Source organism: Schistocerca cancellata, chromosome 5 (assembly GCF_023864275.1).
Source record: "Schistocerca cancellata isolate TAMUIC-IGC-003103 chromosome 5, iqSchCanc2.1, whole genome shotgun sequence".
In the NCBI taxonomy this organism is placed as follows: Eukaryota; Metazoa; Arthropoda; class Insecta; order Orthoptera; family Acrididae; genus Schistocerca; species Schistocerca cancellata.
The window spans coordinates 377,206,950-377,228,453 of NC_064630.1; the positions used below are offsets into that span (position 1 = coordinate 377,206,950).

The following is a 21,504-nucleotide window of genomic DNA, read 5'->3' on the forward strand; positions in this document are numbered from 1 at the left end:
AAAGGGGTCATTTTGAGTCTGCATAAATTTGTTTTCATATATGACTGAGAGAAGTACTTTATTTTAGTGTAGGTGAATCCCTAACTTCTTGCAAGTAATAATCATAACGATTTAAAACAATCATTAATACAGTACACACCTTAATAAAACAAAAGTCTTACCAATTTATAGTTGCTCATGGTAACAAGTTTCCTAAATTGTAAACTTACTGTTATCAATTATTTTTAGAACCTTCTAAACACATTAACACATACTGTATGATCCATGTTATATTCATGTGTGTTCTACACATGGCTTTGTTGTAGTTTTTAGTCATATCAATGGACTCTGCACTTAGCATGGGAGATTTCTGTTTTACAAGTACATTTTCCACACAGGGCTTTGTGACACTTTACACTGTTGTTGCCGGTCTTGTTGCCTATGCTGGATTTGGTACTACTTCTGCTTACTGCATTATTTTGGTCCCATGCCCTCTTATTTTGTCTGTCCCCACTGTTTCGTTCCCTTGACTTTGTTCACCAGCTGAAGTATGAACTTCTTCCTACCCATTTTCTTGCTCTTTACTACTTTGTAGGCGACTCATGGATTTATTCCCACCATGTTCAAGTTGTAGTTGAAGACATTCACCACACAACCTTAGTGGTTTTTTAGAGGTCATTTGATCAACCACATTCACCTCAAAATTTGTTGCAATCTAGAATGTTATGGTTCCAGGTTTCATTTTTCATTCTACCCTTCTTTACTTATTGCTACTTCAGCTTGTAGTGTGCTCTAAGGAAAGTCATTTTTATTCTTTTTCCCTTTGTATACAGTGTGGGTTCAGTCTGTGTCGTCAGTCTGGCACTGAATGGTGATGGAGAGTATTTCAGCATCTGGCTCCTCTACTTCATTAGGAAGTTCTCAATGGAACATGTTCACTGTACCAACTATTGAAGTTTTTTTTTGAGTGCCTTAGCAAGTTAAGGAGACATGAAGATATCATATTTTTCCCTTGATTAGAAAATGCTCCATGGGGTGAAAAACAATGTATTCTCTGTGTTGTTGCTTCTCTCTATGCATGCCTTTTTTTCTGAGGTATGGGAAAGCATTATATATTTTGTCGTTACATTGGCAACAATCCAGAATTTGAGATCACATTTGTCAGGTTTGTTGAGCGTGAGCTGAATGAACCTGCATATTGTTTTGCTTGGTAGTAGTTGCTCGTCTTTGGTTATATTTTCTCAAGGGTGTGTGAATGAATACTGTTTTCCCAAATTTCACATATAAGAGTAATTACAGAATTTGTTGGCTGGCAGGCATTCACTTAGCATTGATTTTTCAACAAAACTACTGAAATCCCTTGGAAAACATCGTTGACGAATGTAACCCCCCTGGATTGGGACCAAAGATCATTCCAGACATAACTTTTGTATAAATGATACCTCGTGCATATAGGACAGCTATCAATTTTCCCAGTTTATCAAGAGAGACTGTGCAAACATTGTTTTTATCACTTTTCAAGCATTTGCTTCTGTGTATTTCTTTATGACTTAAGAACAGTCACAGCCGACTTCCGTCCTGAAGATGGAAAAATTTGCAATCTTCCACTCAATTCTATCCCTGGTGACCATCTTTGTAGATGCATTCAACTGGACATGCTGTGATGGATGAGCTGAGGACTGATATAGATCCCTCCTCATTCACAATTATTTCATTTTCAACTGCACTTGTCTCTGATACAAAATCTCAGATTCATCAGTGGAGTCAATTTACGAATCAAGGTCAGAATTCTCTATGAGACAAAACATTTCATCATCAGGAAGTCCCTGGTGATGAGACATATTTGAAAAGTCTTTCATGGACAACGAATATTACCTGAATGACATAATATAAATTGTCAGAGACTGGAATGTGCACACGTCATGACAGAACAAAGAGCAGCAACAAATCTGCATGATTGCTGATCACTGCTGCTTCATTGTTGGATTACCAACATATATTCAAAAGAGAGATTATTGTGGTGTCAAATTTATCTCTTAGATTGTTTTGACTGCACTGAATGAAATGTCCAAGGAAATATAAATATTTTGTAAATCCCAACACATCACTGTTAAGAGAAGGAGAAAATTAGGAAAAGTTGTATGATTTCGTGAAGGAAGTAACAAAACATTAGATATGAAATTAAAGAGAAAAGTATGATGGGTAATTCTGACCCCTTCCAACCCTCTAGTGTTAAGCCACAAACAGTACAAAAACTATAAAAAAAACTATAAAAACAATCTAAATTCCTGGATGGAATAATATGTAAAACAATGGAAAATCAACCACTCATCTATAGCTGACTAATGTGTGGTGCATAGAAACAGACAACAGAAACAGTATTTACAGTAGCTTTCGACCTCTTGTTTTTTCTGCTAGAGAAAGACAGAGAGATCAAAAGCTAGTGTAAATACTGTTATCTGTTGCAAGTTTCAATGTGCCACATATCTGTCAATAACAGGTGAGTGGTTGTCTTCTCTTATTTTATGAAAATTAAAGTTTTTAGTGCTGGTTTCAAAATAGTTCACTGAGATACATATGTGTAACAGGTGTTTAAACAGATTGAACCATTAACCAAATATGCACGAGAAAATGTAAGGGGCAATCAAAACATTTCCATCTGAAGGCTGTACAGTTGAGAATTATTATGCCAATCAGGCAGAACTGCCATGAAGACTGAGGCAATCATCTCACCAACACACCAAGTTGAAGATACCCGGTTTGGTAAAACAACGTGTCCCATTGCATGGAGAAGTCTGTAACTATATGCCACATCCTGCTCCGACTGGAATCATCAACCCTTCAAAGCCTTTTTTAAGGGATCGAAGGTGCAATTAATGGAATGAAGGGAGATCAGGACAGTAGGGTGGGTGCTGAAGTGCCTTCCACATGAGTTGGCATAACTTCTGTGTTATGACTTAAACGATGCGGGGACGAGTTATCATAAAGCAGCACAAAATGGCGTGCCCACTCAAGAGTTAATAAGAATTCACAAATTCACCACTGTAATTTTATGTTTTCTAGTATCTTATACATACATACAATTAGCTTTAAATTTGAATGGTGGTCAGTACTTAAGTGCCAAACTTGGATTCAGCAGTGTGTGTCAGTACAGAAATTATTTAGTGGCAAGTGGCACTGCATTCGTCGTCTTCAGTTGGTTGGTTATCTTTGTTCTTTCCTACGTGGGGGACCACAGTCACATAGAATTTTTTGGAAGCAATTTCCACCATGTGACTGTTAGTTGTCCATTGATTGCACGCAATCATGATTTCAGCTTTGTAGCCATTCTCAAGTGCATGTTGAAATGTTAAAAAGCATCTGACCTATCTGAGACAGGTCATCATCGAAAATACATATTTCTGGTCTTATAGACCAGTTGTCATATTACAAGATATGAGTACATATCCAAAATACAAAATATAGCTGACATTGTGCACCATGCGAAACCATTAACATGCAGTGTGACGTACATAACAGCTAACATATTTCTGTGACATGCATTCATCACTTCTTTTCATCAACTGTTGATGAACAGAAGTGATGAATTCAAAACTGGTTTGAGGATCAATTCTGTATTAAATGTATGGGCTTCAAAGTGATAGTGCAGGACTGATCCCTCTAACAATAATGAGTCAAGACAACAAATTAGGTAGTGCATTCTCTGCACTAATAGTAGCCAATAAAACTGCTAGTATGCTTGTACTACCTTGCTAACTGAAACCCTGATCTAATTCACTGGAGAAAATAACCTAAAACCCACATACAAGGTAGCCAGTGTGGCAAATCTGCATTTGTTACCTACTTCCATGCTTAATGATTCACTAGTCAGTGCAAGCTGAAAGCCACAGACAACTCATTTATTGCTTTATACTAAGCCATACTTTTAATTCCTATGATTAAGTTGCACGTTTTCCATATGTGATGTCTCCAATGGGTCACACATATTCTAACATGACACGTGTTAACTCCTAGTGGGTATTTTCTTCTTTATATCCCACAATGCGAAGTCCATGATGGACTTAGTGCCCAGTGACGATGATGTGTGCATGAGTTATTGTTGTGTGAATGTGTGCGAGTTTTCTACTTCTGAAGAAGTACTTCGTCCGAAAGCTCACTGTTTTTAAATGTGCCTGTACGCAACTTTATGTCACTCCTATGCCGTGAGTAGTTTTCTTACATTTTTCTCTTGTATTTCTAAGGCAGGTAGCTTTAACTCTAAATGTCAGCCACAGACACGCTTCAGTTTTTTATTCTGTAACAGACGTCTTCACTTGAAACTGCAGTAATCTCAGTAAATTGAAAGTAGTTTTCATTTTAATGAAAATCATCCCATCACAAAAAGTATTACACGTAAGACTTAACTTCAGTGGTATGCGACAGCCTACAAACTAGGGCAGCTGAAATATGGTAAAGATCTTACACTTAAGATGTCACTTGGTATCATATACCTACATCACAACATGAGAAGAAAGGCAGTGAGTGAGATATAATTCGAGGTGGACAAAATCTAACAGAACGAGAGATCCAGATGATGTGCATATTCATAATCTACTGTTACCTTGAAATACACTATTTATATGGCCACTGTCATATGAACATTCTATGGTATCTATCAAATTCTATAATTTGTAACCAAACAAGTACATAAAACATATGCTGGCAGAAGATAACAACAGTCAATTATGTGATCTTCCAATTGCAGTATGCCACACTCACCTGAGAAAAACAATCTTATACTTGCAGGCACTTTCTCAAATGTTGCATCAGTTTGTTTCGTTCCAACTGGGATATTATGTAGGCCATATGTTCTTAGAAGGTATTTAAGGATGGCTTCTGGTGCTTCAATTACATCAGAAATATAAGTTTTGAAGCCAAACTCCCTAAAACATATAAGGAAATTGCTTTCACTGAATGTAGTTAGATAAACAAAAAAATAGTAAGAGTAAAATAAACACACATCAATAAATACAAGAAAATAAATTTCATGTTTTAAAACATGAAAACCAAAGACAACAGAAACTTAACTGTCACACTGAAGACAAGCAATGATTACCTACCGCAAATATGAATGTCTAAAAACAATGTCATTTTTGCATGCTTTTCTACTCCATGGTTTTGTTTTAAAATTCAAACTAGAATTAGTAACACATTAATAGAGTTTACATCTACATACATACTCCACAAGCCACCATATGGCATAAGAAATCATGTATCACTAGTCGTCATTTCCTTTCCTACTCTACCTGCTAATGAAACAAGGAGAAAATAACTGTCTATATGCCTCCGTAACAGTCCAAATTTTTCCTATCTTCTCTTTGTTATCCTTAAGCAAATGTATTTTGGTGGCAGCAGAATCATTCTGCAGTCTAATGCAAATGCCTGTTCTCCAAACTTTCTCCACAGTGTTTTGCGAAAAGATCATCATCATACTTCCAGGGATTCTCATTTGAGTTCACAAAGCAACTTTTAACACTCACTTGCTGATCACATTTACTGATAACAAATCTAGCAGCATATTTCTGATCTGCTTTGATGCTTTACTTTACTCTGACCTTGAACAGTACCCAGGAAAGGGACACACAGGTGTTCTACAAGCAGTCTCCTTTGCAGGTGAGCTGCAATTTCCTGAAACTTTTCCAGTAAACCAAAGTCAACCAGACAGCTTCCCTACTATCGTTCTTGCCTCCTCGTTCCATTTTATATTGATTTGCAACATAGGCCCAGACATTTAGTCAACGTGTCTTTGTCGAGTAGCATAATAATAATAATAATAATAATAATAATAATAATAATAATAATAATAATAATAATGTATTCATATTTAATTCCGTTAACTTACATTTTTCTACATTTAGAGTGAGCTGCCATTCATCACACCAAATGGAAATTCTGTCTAAGTCAACCTGTATGCTTCTACAGTCACTCACCAATGATATTTTCCACTATATTGCAGTGTCATCAGCAAAGAGTCAGAGATTGCTGCTCACACTATCCATCAGATCACGTCTGTATACAAATGAAAAACGTAGGAATATGGAATCTACTTGTTGCCCTTCAACCACAGTTGAACAGATATCATGTGAAAAAAGGGCAGCTGAGTTTCGGACAGGTAATGCTCTCTAATCCATGTTGATTTGTCAACAGAAGCTCTTTTGTCACAAGGGCATTTATAATATTCAAACTTAAGACAAGTTCAAGAATTCTGCTGCATACCAATGTCAAGGATTTGGGTCTATAATTTTCAAGTCTGTTCTCTTACCCTTCTGCACTTTTTTCCAGTCACTTGCGACTTTGCACTGGGCTACAGATTTGTGGTAAATCCAAGCTAAGTAAGGGACCAATGCCATATTAGAGCATACTCAAATCAGGATTCCATTTGGACGTAGCAATTTATTTGATTTCAACTCTCAATTGTTTCACAATGCCTGAGATGCCTATTTCTATGTCCTCTATATGGGAGTCTGATCAACGCTGAAACAACAGTATCTCTGTACGGTCCTCCCGCATGAACAATTTTTTAAATGTGAAGTTTCTATTGCCACACCAGACTGGTTGATGAGTGACTGGGTAGAAGCATTTGACCCATTTAGTGATTTTACACTGGACCGGAATCTATATAGAACCATCAATCTTTCTATGGATGTGCAAATTTCTACTAACTTTTGCTTCTTCACATTTTTACATGGTCTTTTGATCCAAGGGTGCAACAATCTCTGCTTCTTCAGCAATTTCTAAATTTTGTTATCAAACCACAGTAAGCTTTTTTCCACTCTTCGTCTAGTTGTTCGGAACATATTTATTCAAAACGCGATTTACAATCAGTTTAAAGTTTGTCCACAATTCCTCTATGTCCATTCATTGTCTACATATGATGCTAACAACTGCTTGTCTACTTAGGATTCTAACAACTGCTTGTCTGTCCTTTCCAGCAAAAATACTCTTTTAAACTTCTTCACTCCAGCCGGTTACCAAGGTCTAGTTTACTTCACAGCTGGGCTCAATTTCAACCTCAACGGCGACAATGTTTTTGTCGTCTGCAAAGAAGACTCCATCTCCTAGGGCAGCCAACCTGTCTTTCTGATATATATTCCATGCCGCATTAAATATTTTAGAACTTTCGACTTCGAGTTACATCCAGTTCTCGGTTCCCAGAGAATAATTTGAGCTCGACAGTTTTCCTACAGGGCAGTAAATTCATGATTTTACAACAAATGCTTCAGTAACTTACTGTTAAAATTTTTATAACTGGAGTGCCTCTACTTTGTTTCCGATTTGATTTTGTTCTCTGCGTACTGGTGGGGGGGGAGGGGGGGGGGGGACGTGCACTCCACAAGAACTCTACTACCCCAGTAGTTGCTTCCTGCGTGTAATGAACTTCTTATCTATCATGGAGAATTCTACAATTATGCATCCCATAACGCAGGTCCAGAATTCTGCAGTCAAGACTGTCACAAAATTGACAAGCATCTGGTTGAGACCCTCCACTTGGCTGCAAATCAAAGGACCCCATCAATTTTGGGTATGATACTGCTGCTTGTGAGCTCAACTTGCACCCCACACGTCCACGCTTGAGGCTAGCAGCCTTCACCGCTTTCCACCAGCTGCCCGTACAAACTGAGGATGGCCTCAGAACCCAAGTGACAGTTGTCATTGTTGGTAAGATGAGTCACAAGCTGCAAATTACTGCACACAGCATCTTCAACAGCTGCCAGCAGGGCCTCCCCCACATCTCAGATGATACTCCCAGACAGACATATTAAGTACACACAGGATTTCTTTCCAGCCCTGGACACTATTTTCCCAGAGTGTTCCATACCTCTCCTAATAGTGGAGCTCCTGATGACTAGCAAACTCCTATACCTGTGTGCTTGCTCAGACTCTGCTGAAGAACCTGCCAGCTGTCCACTTACAGAGAGAACAGAAGAGACTAGATTGTCAGTTCCCAGAACTGACACTCTGCTTAGAGCAAAACAAATGTGTTACAAACTGCCACTTGTCCTACAGGGCAGATCCTCTGCATCAGGTAAACTGTATAAGCTGCATGGTGCCCCTGTAGCAGAGCCTCTGGGCATTATTTTAACAACTGACACCTAAGATTTCCCATACTGTGAGCCTGAGTTACTGTTTCCGCTACACCATGAGGCAGCAGCCTGCATAAAACTGCCCACAGCCAACACCAGCTGTATATGAACTGCAACCAGCTCCTGTGTCCACACATACTATGCTACTATTACCAATTTGAGAATTAGACTGCAAACGTACAAAGAAAAAGTTAACTATTTAAGTTGCTACTTTCCTGATATGTCACAAGCAGCAATTAGAGCCCAGCTCAATACACTGAAACATTCATTAGTAATCTACCAGATTAAACTGTCCAAAACAGACAACAAACACTATGTGATCAAAAGCATCCAGACATCTGGCTGAAAATGCCTTACAAGTTCGTGGTGCCCTCCATCGGTAATGCTGAAATTCAATATGGTGTTGGCCCACCCTTAGCCTTGATGACAGCTTCCACTCTCACAAGCATATGTTCAATCAGTTGCTGGAAGGTTTCTTGGGGAATGGTAGCCCATTCTTTACAGAGTGCTGCACTGAGGAGAGTTATCGATGTTGGTTGGTGAGGCCTGGCACAAAGTTGGCGTTCCAAAACATCCCAAAGGTGTTCTATAGAACTCAGGTCAGGACTCTGTGCAGACCAGTCCATTACAGGGAAGTTACTGCCTTGTAAACACTACTCCACAGGCCTTGCATTATGAACAGGTGCTCGATCGTGTTGAAAGATGTAGTCGCCATCCCCGAATTGCTCCTCAACAGTGGGAAGCAAGAAGGTGCTTAAAACATCAGTGTAGGCCTGTGCTGTGATAGTGCCACACACAACAACAAGGGGTGCAAGCCCCCTCCATGAAAAACACGACCACACCATAATAAAACCGCCTCCAAATTTTATAGTCGGCACTACACATGCTGGTAGATGATGTTCACTGGGCTTTCACTATAACCACACCCTGCCATCGGATCACCACGTTGTTTACCGTGATTCGTCACTGCATACAATGTTATTACACTGTCCAATCGTCCAATGTTTACGCTCCTTACACCAAGTGAAGCGTTGTTTGGCATTTACCAGCGTGATGTGCGGCTTATGTGCAACTGCTTGACCATGAAATCCAAGTTTTCTCACCTCCTGTCTAACTGCCATGGTACTTGCAGTTAACTCCTGACGCAGTTTGGAATTTCTGTCTGATGGTCTGGATAGATGTCTGCCTATTACTCATTACAATCCTCTTCAACTGTCGGCCGTCTGTCAGTCAACAGATGAGGTTGGCTTGTACGCTTTTGTGCTGTACGTGTCCCTTCACGTTTCCTTTTCACTATCAGGTTGGAAACAGCACACCTAGGGATGTTCATGAGTGTGGAAATCTCACACAGACGTATGATGCAAGTGACACCCAATCACGTGACCACGTTCGAAGTCCGTGAGTTCCAAGGAGCACCCCATTCTGCTCTCTCACGATGTCTAATGGCTACTGAAGTCACTGATATGGAGTACTTGGCAGTATATAGCAGCACAATGCACCTATGGAGTACCTGGCAGTAGGTGGCAGCACAATGCAAATAATACGAAAAACGTATGTTTTGGGGGTGTCCAGATACTTTTGATCACATAGTGTAGTTTGACGGCAAAAGCTTCATTACTATATAAATCAGACTACCTGTACATGTACTGGTTATTATCGGATAATAGTCTGAATTAAGTTGATATCAAGTGACTGACACATAGAAGGATCAGCCAAAACATTATTACCGCCTACCTAATAGCCGTTAAATCCACCTTTGTCACAGATAACAGTGGCAACAGTGTCGTTGTATGGAAGCAATGAGGGCTTGGTAGATTGTTGGAGTAAGTTGGTACCACATCTGCAAATATAAGTCACCTAGTTCCCGTAAATTCTGGGGAGAGGCGACAACAAGCTCTGATATCATGTTCTATCACATCCCAGACGCTTTCAATCACGTTCAGATCTGCTGAATGGAAGGCCAGCACATCAATTGGAACTCGCCACTGTGTTTCTCGAACCACTCCACGACACTCCTGGCACTGGTCCTGGCCCTGTGACATGGCAAATTATCTTGTTGAAAAACACCACTGCCATCAGGAAACATGATCGACTTGAAGGGGTCACGTGGTCTGCAACCAGTGTAAACTACTCCTTGGCCATCATGGTGCCTTATACGAGCACCACTGGATTGCATTGCCAGCTTGTCTCCGACCCACAGTACACATGTCAAGTAGGTGTTCCCCTGGAAGACATCAGATTCACACCTTCCTATCAGCATGATGAAGAAGGTATCGGAATTCATCAAAACATGCAACACTACCACTGCACCTACATCCAGTGCCAATGTTCACGTGCCAATTCCAGTCATATGTGCCAACGTCATGGTGTTAACATTGGCACATGCATGTGTCGTCAGCTGTGGAGGTCCATCATTAGGTGTGTTCAGTGCACTATGTGATCACACACACACACACACACACACACACACACACACACACACACACACACACTCTTTTAGTCTGCCCAGCATTAAAGTCTGATGTTAGCTCTGCCACAGTCCACCGCCTGTAATGTTTTAGCAGTCTGCCCAAACTACAACATCCAATAATCTGTAATCCAACCCCATGACATACGAACATGGTTTCACCTTGGTTTTGCCACATGTTGAAGACACTCGTCACAGCACTCCTCCTCAAACACTCGACGAGTCATGCAGTTTCCGAAAATGTTGTGTCCAGGCTCCAGGCCATCACAATCTGCCCTCAGTAGACTCATACAGATTCTGCGCCTCCCCCATTCTACAGACAGACAGCATGCTCACTAATACTACGTGCCCCATATGCATGTCTGACTAGCAGTCATTCCTCGCCAACTGATGTCGCTATCACCTGGACGGGTTTATATCGACAGTAGGTCAGTGCTGATAATGTTCTGGCTTATCAGCATGTTAGACAGTGTATGAACTTGTCATTATGTACATATGAGTAACATGCTGCAAGAATAACTGTCTACTTACTTCTTGCCCTGTCCTATTGAACTGCCATTTCCTCAGAGTTTCCTGCTTCATTCCTCAGTAGCCAATTTCCTTCAGATCTTAATTCTTTTACTAAATAAAGGAATTCTTATTTATGAATGCTAGCATTAATAGCCTTTTTGCATGTGCTTCTATCTGTTGCTGTCAATGTTACTGGTGTTGACGATGCTGATGCTAATTCTTATTGATAAGTGGAAGTTTTGTTCAATCTTCGTTTAACTGACCATGAAAAAGCTTTTGGTTTTTCCCACAGCGAAGTGCCCAATGAGAACAGATGATCATAGTGTAACAGGAGTTGACAACTTCGTCTAAAACAATGCTAGGTTTCTTATAGGTGCTTTACTAATTTGGTTCAATAGACGTTAACATAATATCATCAATGAATAACTGGTGTGGTTTTTAATGACTATCCTTAATTCTGAAAAAAAGCTACACCACTTACTGTACTGCACTAACAATCAATATAACCATCCTGTGTTCCGCACTGAAAATTCACCTGATGATATATTATACCAATTCTTAAATGTGTCTTAATGCTTTTAACAGAAAATACAAAGTGAAAATATTAATTTCCTATGACCTGTGTCTTTAGGTTCCTTGTAATTTACTAGACAGCCATTGTCATATATCTACATGGCAGCTATGGATTAATGGCTGAAGTAAAATTGAATTATTTCTAGGTTCAACAAGCCTATGGTCTCTTTTAGAAGGGTGATAGAATAGTATTGCATCATGGGTGCCATGTGAGTTGTTCAATAGTGTCATCAAGTGAATAGAAAAAAATCAACAATAATCCATAAAAATCCTGAAGTAAATAAAGTGTAATGATACTATTCCATGGTCTACAAGCAGTGTTATTTCCAACTGCTTTCTAGCACCTCCAAATTCTTCTCCTTTCCTATTTTCCTCAGCTTCTTTTCTCCACATACTTAATTTTGTAGCCTCCTTTGTGCCCTACATTATGCTTGTGTATACTTGAGTTACATAACCCAAACTCATGGCATTCTCAGTCTACATGTGCCACTTCCATAAGAATTAGGTCTCACATTATACTATGTAAAAATAGCACTTATACACTGAGGTGACACTTCATGGGATAGTGAAATGCACATATACAGATGGCAGTACTATCGCATATATGAAGTATAAAAGGTTAGTGCATTGGTGGATCTGTCATTGGTACTCAAGTGATTCATGCTAAGATTTCCAATGTGTGAAGTTAATAGACTTTGAATGCGAAGTGATAGTAGGAGTTAGACATTGTATTTCAGGTGACATCACGGAATTTAATGTTCCGAGATCTGTAGTGTCAAGAGTGTGCTGAGAATACTAAATTCCAGGCATTACCTCTAATCACAGAAAATGAAGGGGTCAGCCTTCACTTAACGACAGTGTAACAGTGTTTGCACAGAGTTTCCAGTGCTAACAGCCAAGCAACACTGCACGAAATAACCACAGAAATCAATGTGGGACATATGTCTATCATATCTGTTAGGACAGAGCAGCAAAATTTGGCATTAATGGACTATGGCAGTAGTTGACCAATGTGAGTGCCTCTGCTAACAGCACATTGTCTGCAGTGCATCATCTGGCCTCATGACCATACCAGTTGGACCCCTGATGACTGAAAAACTGTGGGCTGGTCAGATGAATCTTCAATTTCAGTTGGTAAAAGCTGATGGTAGGATTCAAGTGTGGCACAGACCACACGAAGCCATGGACCCAAATTGTCAACAAAGCACTGTGCAAGCTTTCGGTGGCACCATAATGGTGTGGGCTGCGTTTACATGGAATGGACTGTGTCCTCTGATTCAACCGAACTGATCATTGGCTGGAAATGACTTTGTTCAGCTACTTGGAGACCATCTGTAACCATTCATGGACTTCACAATCCCCAACAAAAATGAAATTTTTATGGATGACAATGTGCCATTCCAGAACATTGTGGACAATATGAGCGAATTATTTGGTAATCCATATTGCCCAACATGAAACCCATCCAACATTTATAGGACATAATCGAGAGATCAGTTCATGCACAAAATGCTGCACCAGAAATACTTTCGCAATTACAGATGGCTACAGAAGCAGCATGACACAATATTTCTGAAGGGGACTTCCAATGACTAGTTGAGTTGCTGTGCATTTGTCATTTCTAAATGTGCTTTTGTAACATTTGGTGACGTTAAACCACATTTTTGAAACACTTGCGATAACTTCTGTACTTCATTTGTATTCAATGAGCAAATGTGTGATAGTAAAATGAACTAAGGAAACCTACACTTGCATTCTACAAATATAAGTAAAACTTTGGAACAGCATCATGATTAATTTGTGGGAATGTGAACACACATTCCTTGTCTAAACTTTCGCCTTTAAAAATTTGAGTATTTCTGTATAAACAGATATTGCAGATCACTCGACATTCTACACTGTAAGGGGAAAAAATGCAAAACCCTCAAGGACTGTTCAGCGGCAGCAGGTTATAATATGTGCGTACTGACAGGTTGTAGTGTAGTGATTCATTTCTCACAGTCATCAGTGATCATGTGGTGCTCAGGAGGCCTGTCTGTGCACCCTCTGTTCTGAGTCTGCAGGCACTACCTTGCTGAGTTTAGAGGCAAACAGATTTTGCAACATTCATCTTAGGATACAACCGTGCCCCTCTGATGAGTACATATTCTTGTTGAACAGCTTCAGTAACTAGAAGGGGGTCACAATGTGGACCTTTGGGAATCAGGATGGATGTATTGACGAATTGCTGCACATGTTGGCAGCAAGGTATTACTGGTGTGTTGCTGTTTTCAACAGTGGTCTGCGGAACATTCCCGCAACTGTAGAATAGGTTGTGGACATCTACATAGTACAGACTCATGTCAATATCACTGCATTGTGCAAGTAGGGATGAAATCCAGCCAAATGCTGAACCTCCTGTGTCATCAGGGACCATTGGGAACAGCCTGCTTGGAGCAGGGTTAAAGATACGGATGTCTCTGGATAGGGTACCACTGACGCCGTGATACCACCAAGTATGGCTACCCTGCTGTTGTGAAAGAGTTGATTGGAGAGTGGAATGGCACTCTGTTGTTTCCAGTGATGAGAGTAGGTTCTGTGTGTAAGCCAGTGATGGATGTACACGTGTATTGTGTAGACCTTGTGGGCTGCCTGTTCCAGGGTACACTCAGCCACAATACACATCCCACTCCAGGATTAATGGTGTGGGGAGCCCTCAGTTACAACTATCAGTCACATTTGGTGCTTCTGCAGGCTAAAGTAGCCAGTGCCCACAACACTGCACTGACTTTAAACCTGTGCTACTGCGTTTCTTCAACAGAAATGGTGATGTGATTTTTCAGCAGACAATGCACATTCACATACAACTGCTGCAAAGCAACATGCTCTTTGTGGTGTATAACAACTGTTCTGGCCAGGAAAATCACCAGACCTCTCACCAGTTTAACAAATGAATACATATGGGACACGATAAAGCATAAAATTATTATTATTTTTTTTTCCCTAGAACCTGCCTGAACCACTGCCAAACTGCAACAAATGGCACAAGATGGTCGGGACAATCTATTACAGTTTACCATTCAGCATCTTTATGATCATTTGCATTCGAGAAGAACATCTGTGTTGACACTGTACATATACTTAGGCGACTGTTTGGGCACCATTTACTGACATGTTTCATTTGGTCTGAATGTGTTATCATATACTCCTACGACGATTAACTTTTTGTCACCTCACATGCCAATAAAATGACCTTGTCTTTGGAGGACTTTGCCAATACCTTCCATTGACAGCAACAACAGACTTCTGCTAGTTGATGAAAAACATACATGCTTTTGTGTTTATCTCTATCATCATCAAAATGTCCCCCTTGTCCCCTTTCTATTAATAAATTCCAACAGATCTCCTACCATCAAGTCATCTAGAACTCCTATACCATATCTTCTAGATCTCATATAATCACATTTTCTTTCTTGTTTTTGTAACTTTCAGAAATTATATGTGCCATAATCTTTCTGGGATGTGAAATAATTCTAATGATCCTACACTTCTTCGCCCGTGAAGTGTAGACAAAGCATTAAATCCACTGGCTATTAATTCCTTCAACAGTACCAGCAGCCTCTTTTGAATTTTTTTAATGGCTTTTATCACTCCCTTCCATTACATTTCATGTCTTTTACTGTCATCATTTATTGACTCTCTTGCTTCTATTAACTTTCCATGTAGCTTATTCTTCTTGTTATGAAGATCAATGATGTATTTTACCCAGATTTTTAGAGCTTTTTGCCAATCAGTAACTAACTGGCATTGTAAATTTATGACATTATAACTACATGTTGTTTTCTCTGGTACATCAGGTCATACTTTTAATATTTCTGAAGTTTTATTATTTCTTCAGATACTTAATGTACATACTGTCTCCTCACTCTGTCAGCTTCCCTTTTCAATTCATTATTTGACCTCCTGTATTCCTTATATCACTGTTCTTTAACTTCTTGCCACCTTCTGAATCATTACTTGTATTACCTATGGTTACTTGCTATCACATTTAACCTTCCCAGTATCCTTGGCAAGTGTATCTAATAGAACTTTCTTAATTCTTCTACAAAACATTTCTTCAGTACCCTCAAGTCTGCTTATTTTCTTAAACCTGGTTTCTACCCTTTCCTATACTTCCTTGTATTTCTTGGTTTCTTTAAATGTTGTTGTGGCTTCTTTTCACCCAGTTTGTGGCTGCATTAATTCCTTATGCTGATATGATATTGTGGTTTGATATATCTATTCCTGCTTCACATACTGTATGCTGTTCCTGATGTTGTTGGATCACTACCGTATTTACTCGAATCTAAGCCGCACCTGAAAAATGAGACTCGAAATCAAGGAAAAAAATTTTCCCGAATCTAAGCCGCACCTGAAGTTTGAGACTCGAAATTCAAGAGGTGAGAAAAGTTTTAGGCCACACCTCCAAATCGAAACAAAGTTGGTCCATTGTAATATGAGACACAATTTAGGTCGAATAAATGACGATACAGCTACAGTAGTTTGGTTCGAGTCGTAAGCTTAGCAGTTAAGCTGCACCAGGTAGCCATTGCTAGGCGTCAGTCGCTCCGCCCGTATTTATACGGGTACCCTTCTTTTTTCACGTGCTTCGTCTGGTTTGAATTGATTGCTTATTTTTCTTTGATCTAATAAGTGCTGTTCTCTTTGTTATAGGTGTTAACGTCACTCTAAGCTGAAAATGCATTACTGTACTGTCATGCATTGTTTGTCGCATTCTGATAATGAGTGTTTACGACCTGTCACCGTTCGCGGCATGGCTTGCTTTTGTGCACGCTACCGCCGCTTAGGCGCTTACAATAAAAAAAAAAAAGAGAGGAATCGTCTCATCGAAACAATGACAAGAGACTGCGATTTGTTGTTACTTACACTGCTGCTTTCTTTGGTAATGATCAACAAGAACCAAATAATAGGCTGCGAATGATAGAAGATGTTCTGAATGAGAGTTTAGCAAAAATTTTTTCTCAGTTTGAAAATCTTTGCAGACGCTTCTTTAGTACATTATATTCTGCACAGAAATTAGTCATCTTAGATGTAAAAATCTAGTCAATTGCCGTGCTTCAATTCTGACTGTATCACTATTAGGCATAAGAATAATACGAATGAAAACATTACATGATATGTATATTCTTCCGCGTTGGTTGTTGTCTCACTCTAGTTTCGTATTTTATTAGGCAGACAGGATTTAAATGAGATAGCAGCAAATACGAAAGAATGCATGGTAAAATGTTTATATTCGTATTATTCTCATGGTGAAGAGAATACTGCGTGTGATTCACAATTCATAAAAGTTCCTATTAGCAACCATCTCTTCTGACAGGTAGGAAAAAATTCAGAACGTAGAGTTGGCCATATTGACAAACATCCCAAACAGTCTTGCCAGTCGGATTTTCGTAGTACATAGAAATGCTGCTACATTCGAAGATGAACAATACGAAATTTGTATTTACTTCGTTAGATAACGTACGAAAATGCAGTGGTTCGAAACCTGGGGCGGAGAAAAAAGCTCGTCTTCCACCTTTTTTTAATTTTTTTACTGATGCAGAGGTTTTGGCGCCAGTATTTATCTTTTTGCCTGCAAAGCATGCCCGTGTAGCGCTACACATATTCGAAGGCAGAAGTTAGTTGTGGCGGCACCTACCAACATTTTTCAGAACTTCCACTTACTTTGCACTCGATTCTAAGCCGCAGGCGGTGTTTTGGATTACAGAATGCGGAAAAAAAGTGCGGCTTAGATTCGAGTAAATACGGTATTTAATTAATCAGGTAGCTCTACAAACACCAGGCATTTTTCCATGCATTGAGTTTTGTTTCTCTCTTTTTGAACCAAGTACTCATCATCACAGATCATTTTTTTCTACATATACAGGGTGGTCCATTGATAGTGATCGGGCCAAATATCCCACAAAATAAGCATCAAATGAAAAAACTACAAAGAACGAAACTTGTCTAGGTTGAAGGGGGAAACCAGATGGCTCTATGGTTAGCCCGTTAGATGGCGCTGCCGTAGGTCAAACGGATATCAACTGCATTTTTTTAAATAGGAACTCCCATTTTTTATTACATGTTCCTGTAGTACGTAAAAAATTATAAACGTTTTAGTTTGACCACTTTTTTCGCTTTGTGATACAAAACATTAAAAAGTACGTGGTATCACGTAACATTCCGCCAGTGCCCACTGTATTTGATCCGTGATACATTACCCGTGTTAAAATGGATTGTTTACCAATTGCGGAAAAGGTCAATATCGTGTTGATGTGTGGCTATTGTGATCAAAATGTCCATCGGGCGTGTGCTATGTATGCTGCTCGGTATCCTGGACGACATCATCCAAGTGTCCGGACCGTTTGCCGGATAGTTACATTATTTAAGGAAACAGGATATGTTCAACCATATGTGAAACGGTAACCATGACCTGCAACAAATGATGATGCCCAAGTAGGTGTTTTAGCTGCTGTTACGGCCAGTCTGCACATCAGTAGCAGACAAAATGTGCGAGAATCAGGAATCTCAAAAACGTCGGTGTTGAGAATGCTACATCAATATCAACTGCACCTGTACCATATTTCTATGCACCAGGAATTTCATGGCGATAACTTTGAACGTCGTGTACAGTTCTGCCACTGGGCACAAGAGAAATTATGGGCCGCCGACAGATTTTTTTGCATGTGTTCTGTTTAGCACATAGCTCGCGTGCGGTTGAAGCGGTACTGAATAGCATATTTCATAACAGGAGGATTGGTCGTCGAAGCACCATACCATGGCCTGCACGTTCACCGGATCTGACGTCCCCGGATTTCTTTCTGTGGAGAAAGTTGAAGGATATTTACTATCATGATCCACCGACAACGCCTGACAGCATGCGTCAGTGCATTGTCAATGCATGTGCGAACATTACGGAAGGCGAACTACTCGCTGTTGAGAGGAATGTCATTACACGTATTGCCAAATAGATTGAGGTTGATGGACATCATTTTGAGCATTTATTGCATTAATGTGTATTTACAGGTAACGATGCTGTAACAGCATGCATTCTCAGAAATGATAAGTTCACAAAGGCACATGTATGACATTGGAACAGCCGAAATAAAATGTTCAAACGTACCTACATTCTGTATTTTAATTTAAAAACCTACCTGTTACCAACTGTTCGTCTAAAATTGTGAGCCATATGTTTGTGACTATTACAGCGCCATCTATCACAATGCGAAAAAAGTGGCCCAACTAAAACATTCATATTTCTTCACGTACTACACGAATATGTAATAAAAAATGGGGGTTTCTATTTTAAAAAACGCAGTTGATATCCATTTAACCTATGGCAGCACCATCTAGCGGGGCCAACCACAGCACCCTCTGGTTTCCCCGTTCAAGCTAGACAAGCTTCGTTCTTCATAGTTTTTTCGTTTGACGCTTATTTCGTGAGATATGTGGCCCGGTCATGACCCATGGACAACCCTGTATCTATGAGAATTCTACTTTTTTCACTTCTTTTGCATAATCCAAGTGTCCCATAATTTTATTTACCATTCCTTCCCCTGCCCCATAGTTGAAATGTCCCATCACTGTAGCACTGACTGCCCCCTTCTGCTTGTTGGAAATGAATGTCACTTATTTCTCCTTATATTGCCTCCATTACATGCTGTTTTCGATTTTCCTTAGCATCATGGAAACTACTCTTTCAGCTGTCTGATCTCCTGAGTAGTAAAACACTGAGTACTTTCCTGCTGTCATTTCTCCCTGTCCCTGTTCTTATCTAATATATTTCACTCAGACTAGTTACACTTGGATCATATTTCCACACAACCACTTTTAACATTTCTAATTTTCCTGCTTGTTACAAATAGCCTTACATTCACGTTCATGCGTTAAAATTAAAATTACATTTTTATTCTTTCTGGTGACCTCTTCCCCCCCCCCCCCAAAGTAGTTCCCACGCAAAAGATTTGAATGGGGAACTATCTGACCTCTGAACTATGTTACCCAGAAGAAAATATCATTTTAAAAAAAACTGCAATCTAGAGTCTAAACGCACTTAACAGAAGCAAGCCCTTATCTTGTAATTCTTCTTAATCTCACCACCATAAGCTGCAATGTGTACTGGCTGCTCCCTATCACTACCACATGTTATCTTCATGGCTTTGCTCATATCTCTCTGGTACTTTTAGAGGTGTAACAAGTGGATTTAATTTTTTTCAGTAATGGAACTGGAAACTTAAAACCGGTTGAGAGAGAAAGGGGGGGGGGGCAAAACTATGAGTGCGGTGTATAATCAAGTTCCTAGAGGTCATCAATTTAAATACACGATCTTCAGCTCTACTTGACTTTGTTTTTAATTAGTGCCAATGTCTGTATATCTACTAGCCAAACCATTTGCCAGGTATACCACCACACGCAGTCCTTACCATCATCCACTCATATGTTCACCATGTAGCAATGGTTTAAAGAGGGTTACAGATGTGCATATCACAGCCAGGGACTATTTCTCACATGTGGATAACAAAAATGTGTCACATTAACATAGAGGCATGGTAACCAAAGACACACTAGAGTTTTCTTTTTAATTTGGTGTACTTTGAGATGGAAACAGTCTGCAAGGTACAACTGCCAGCAAATGTGACTAGAAACCTCAAATAATAATATAATCTTTGTCAGAAGTTTGCTTATTATTGGTGGCCTCAATTAGAAAGGTCTTTTAGATTTAAAGAGAGCATTAAAAGGAAAGAACAGAGCTCTAACTAACAATTTTACTCTCTTAGCAATTCTTGTTTGAGCAATGCATTACAAAATATGACATTCCTGTATAATGAAACCCTATTCACTTCAAGGTACAAATTTCTCGAGTATGTATGAATGGTAGGTTCTGTACATGTCGTTTTCAAGGCATTACTGTGAGTGAACACAGATCCTTTTGGTATATTTTCATAGCTGCAGCATTCATCCCTGAGAAAAGAGCTCAAGGCAGGTTAAATCTATAGTGCAAGCTGCGAGATTCCTCAGGCACTGGTACTTTAGTGCCGTACTTCCACATATGCTTCTGACTACTACTACATAAATTCATTTGTGGTAATATAGTTAACAGTTAAATATACTTGTGCAAAGTTAACTCAATGTTTAATGCTACCCTGAATGTGTGAACCCTTCAAGTTAATGTATACAGGTTGTAATTTGATGGTGCATCAGGAACACACACACTACTTTCTTTTACAATTTTAGTTACCTTATTCTTTGTCAACATATAAGGATAGCTCGTTAAAAAAACAAATTCCTTGATTCTTTCTGAAAAATTCCCCTGCCATCAGGAAACATGATGGTCGCAAAGGGGTGAACATAGTCTGGAACCAATGTAAACTACTCCTAGGCCATCATGGTACATTACAAGAGCTCCTCTGGATGCAAGGGTCCCCATGTGAATGTTCCCCAGAGCATAATGGAGCCAGCTTGTCTCCAACCCACAGAACAGGTGTCAAGGAAGTGTTTCCCTGGAAGACAACAGATTCCATCCCATCGAAATGATGAAGAAGGTATCAGGATTCATCAAAACATGCAACATTCTGCCACTGCGCGAATCTCCAGTACTGATATTCATGTGCCAATTTCAGTCATAGTTGCTGATGTCATGGTGTTAACACTGTCACATGCACATGTCATCAGCCATGGAGGCCTATTGTTAGGAATGTTCAGTGCACTGTGTGTTCACACACACTTTTAGACTGCCCAGCATTAAGATCAGATCTGCCACAGTTCACCAGCTGCCCTGCTTCACCTGACTGCCCAGACTATGGCATCCGACATCGATAATGAGGTGTGGCCGCC

General features: G+C 39.7%; 1 protein-coding gene across 2 annotated transcripts in view; it reads right to left on the minus strand.

Annotated features, from left to right (window-relative positions):
• The window catches only part of LOC126188918 (structural maintenance of chromosomes protein 5), a 166,692-nt gene that overhangs the window by 46,060 nt on the left and 99,128 nt on the right, over positions 1-21,504 (minus strand). For both annotated transcript variants that reach the window (XM_049930631.1, XM_049930630.1), the window contains one exon: positions 4,738-4,901. In XM_049930631.1, coding sequence (XP_049786588.1) covers positions 4,738-4,901 — 164 coding nt within the window. The remainder of the gene's footprint in view (positions 1-4,737; positions 4,902-21,504) is intronic.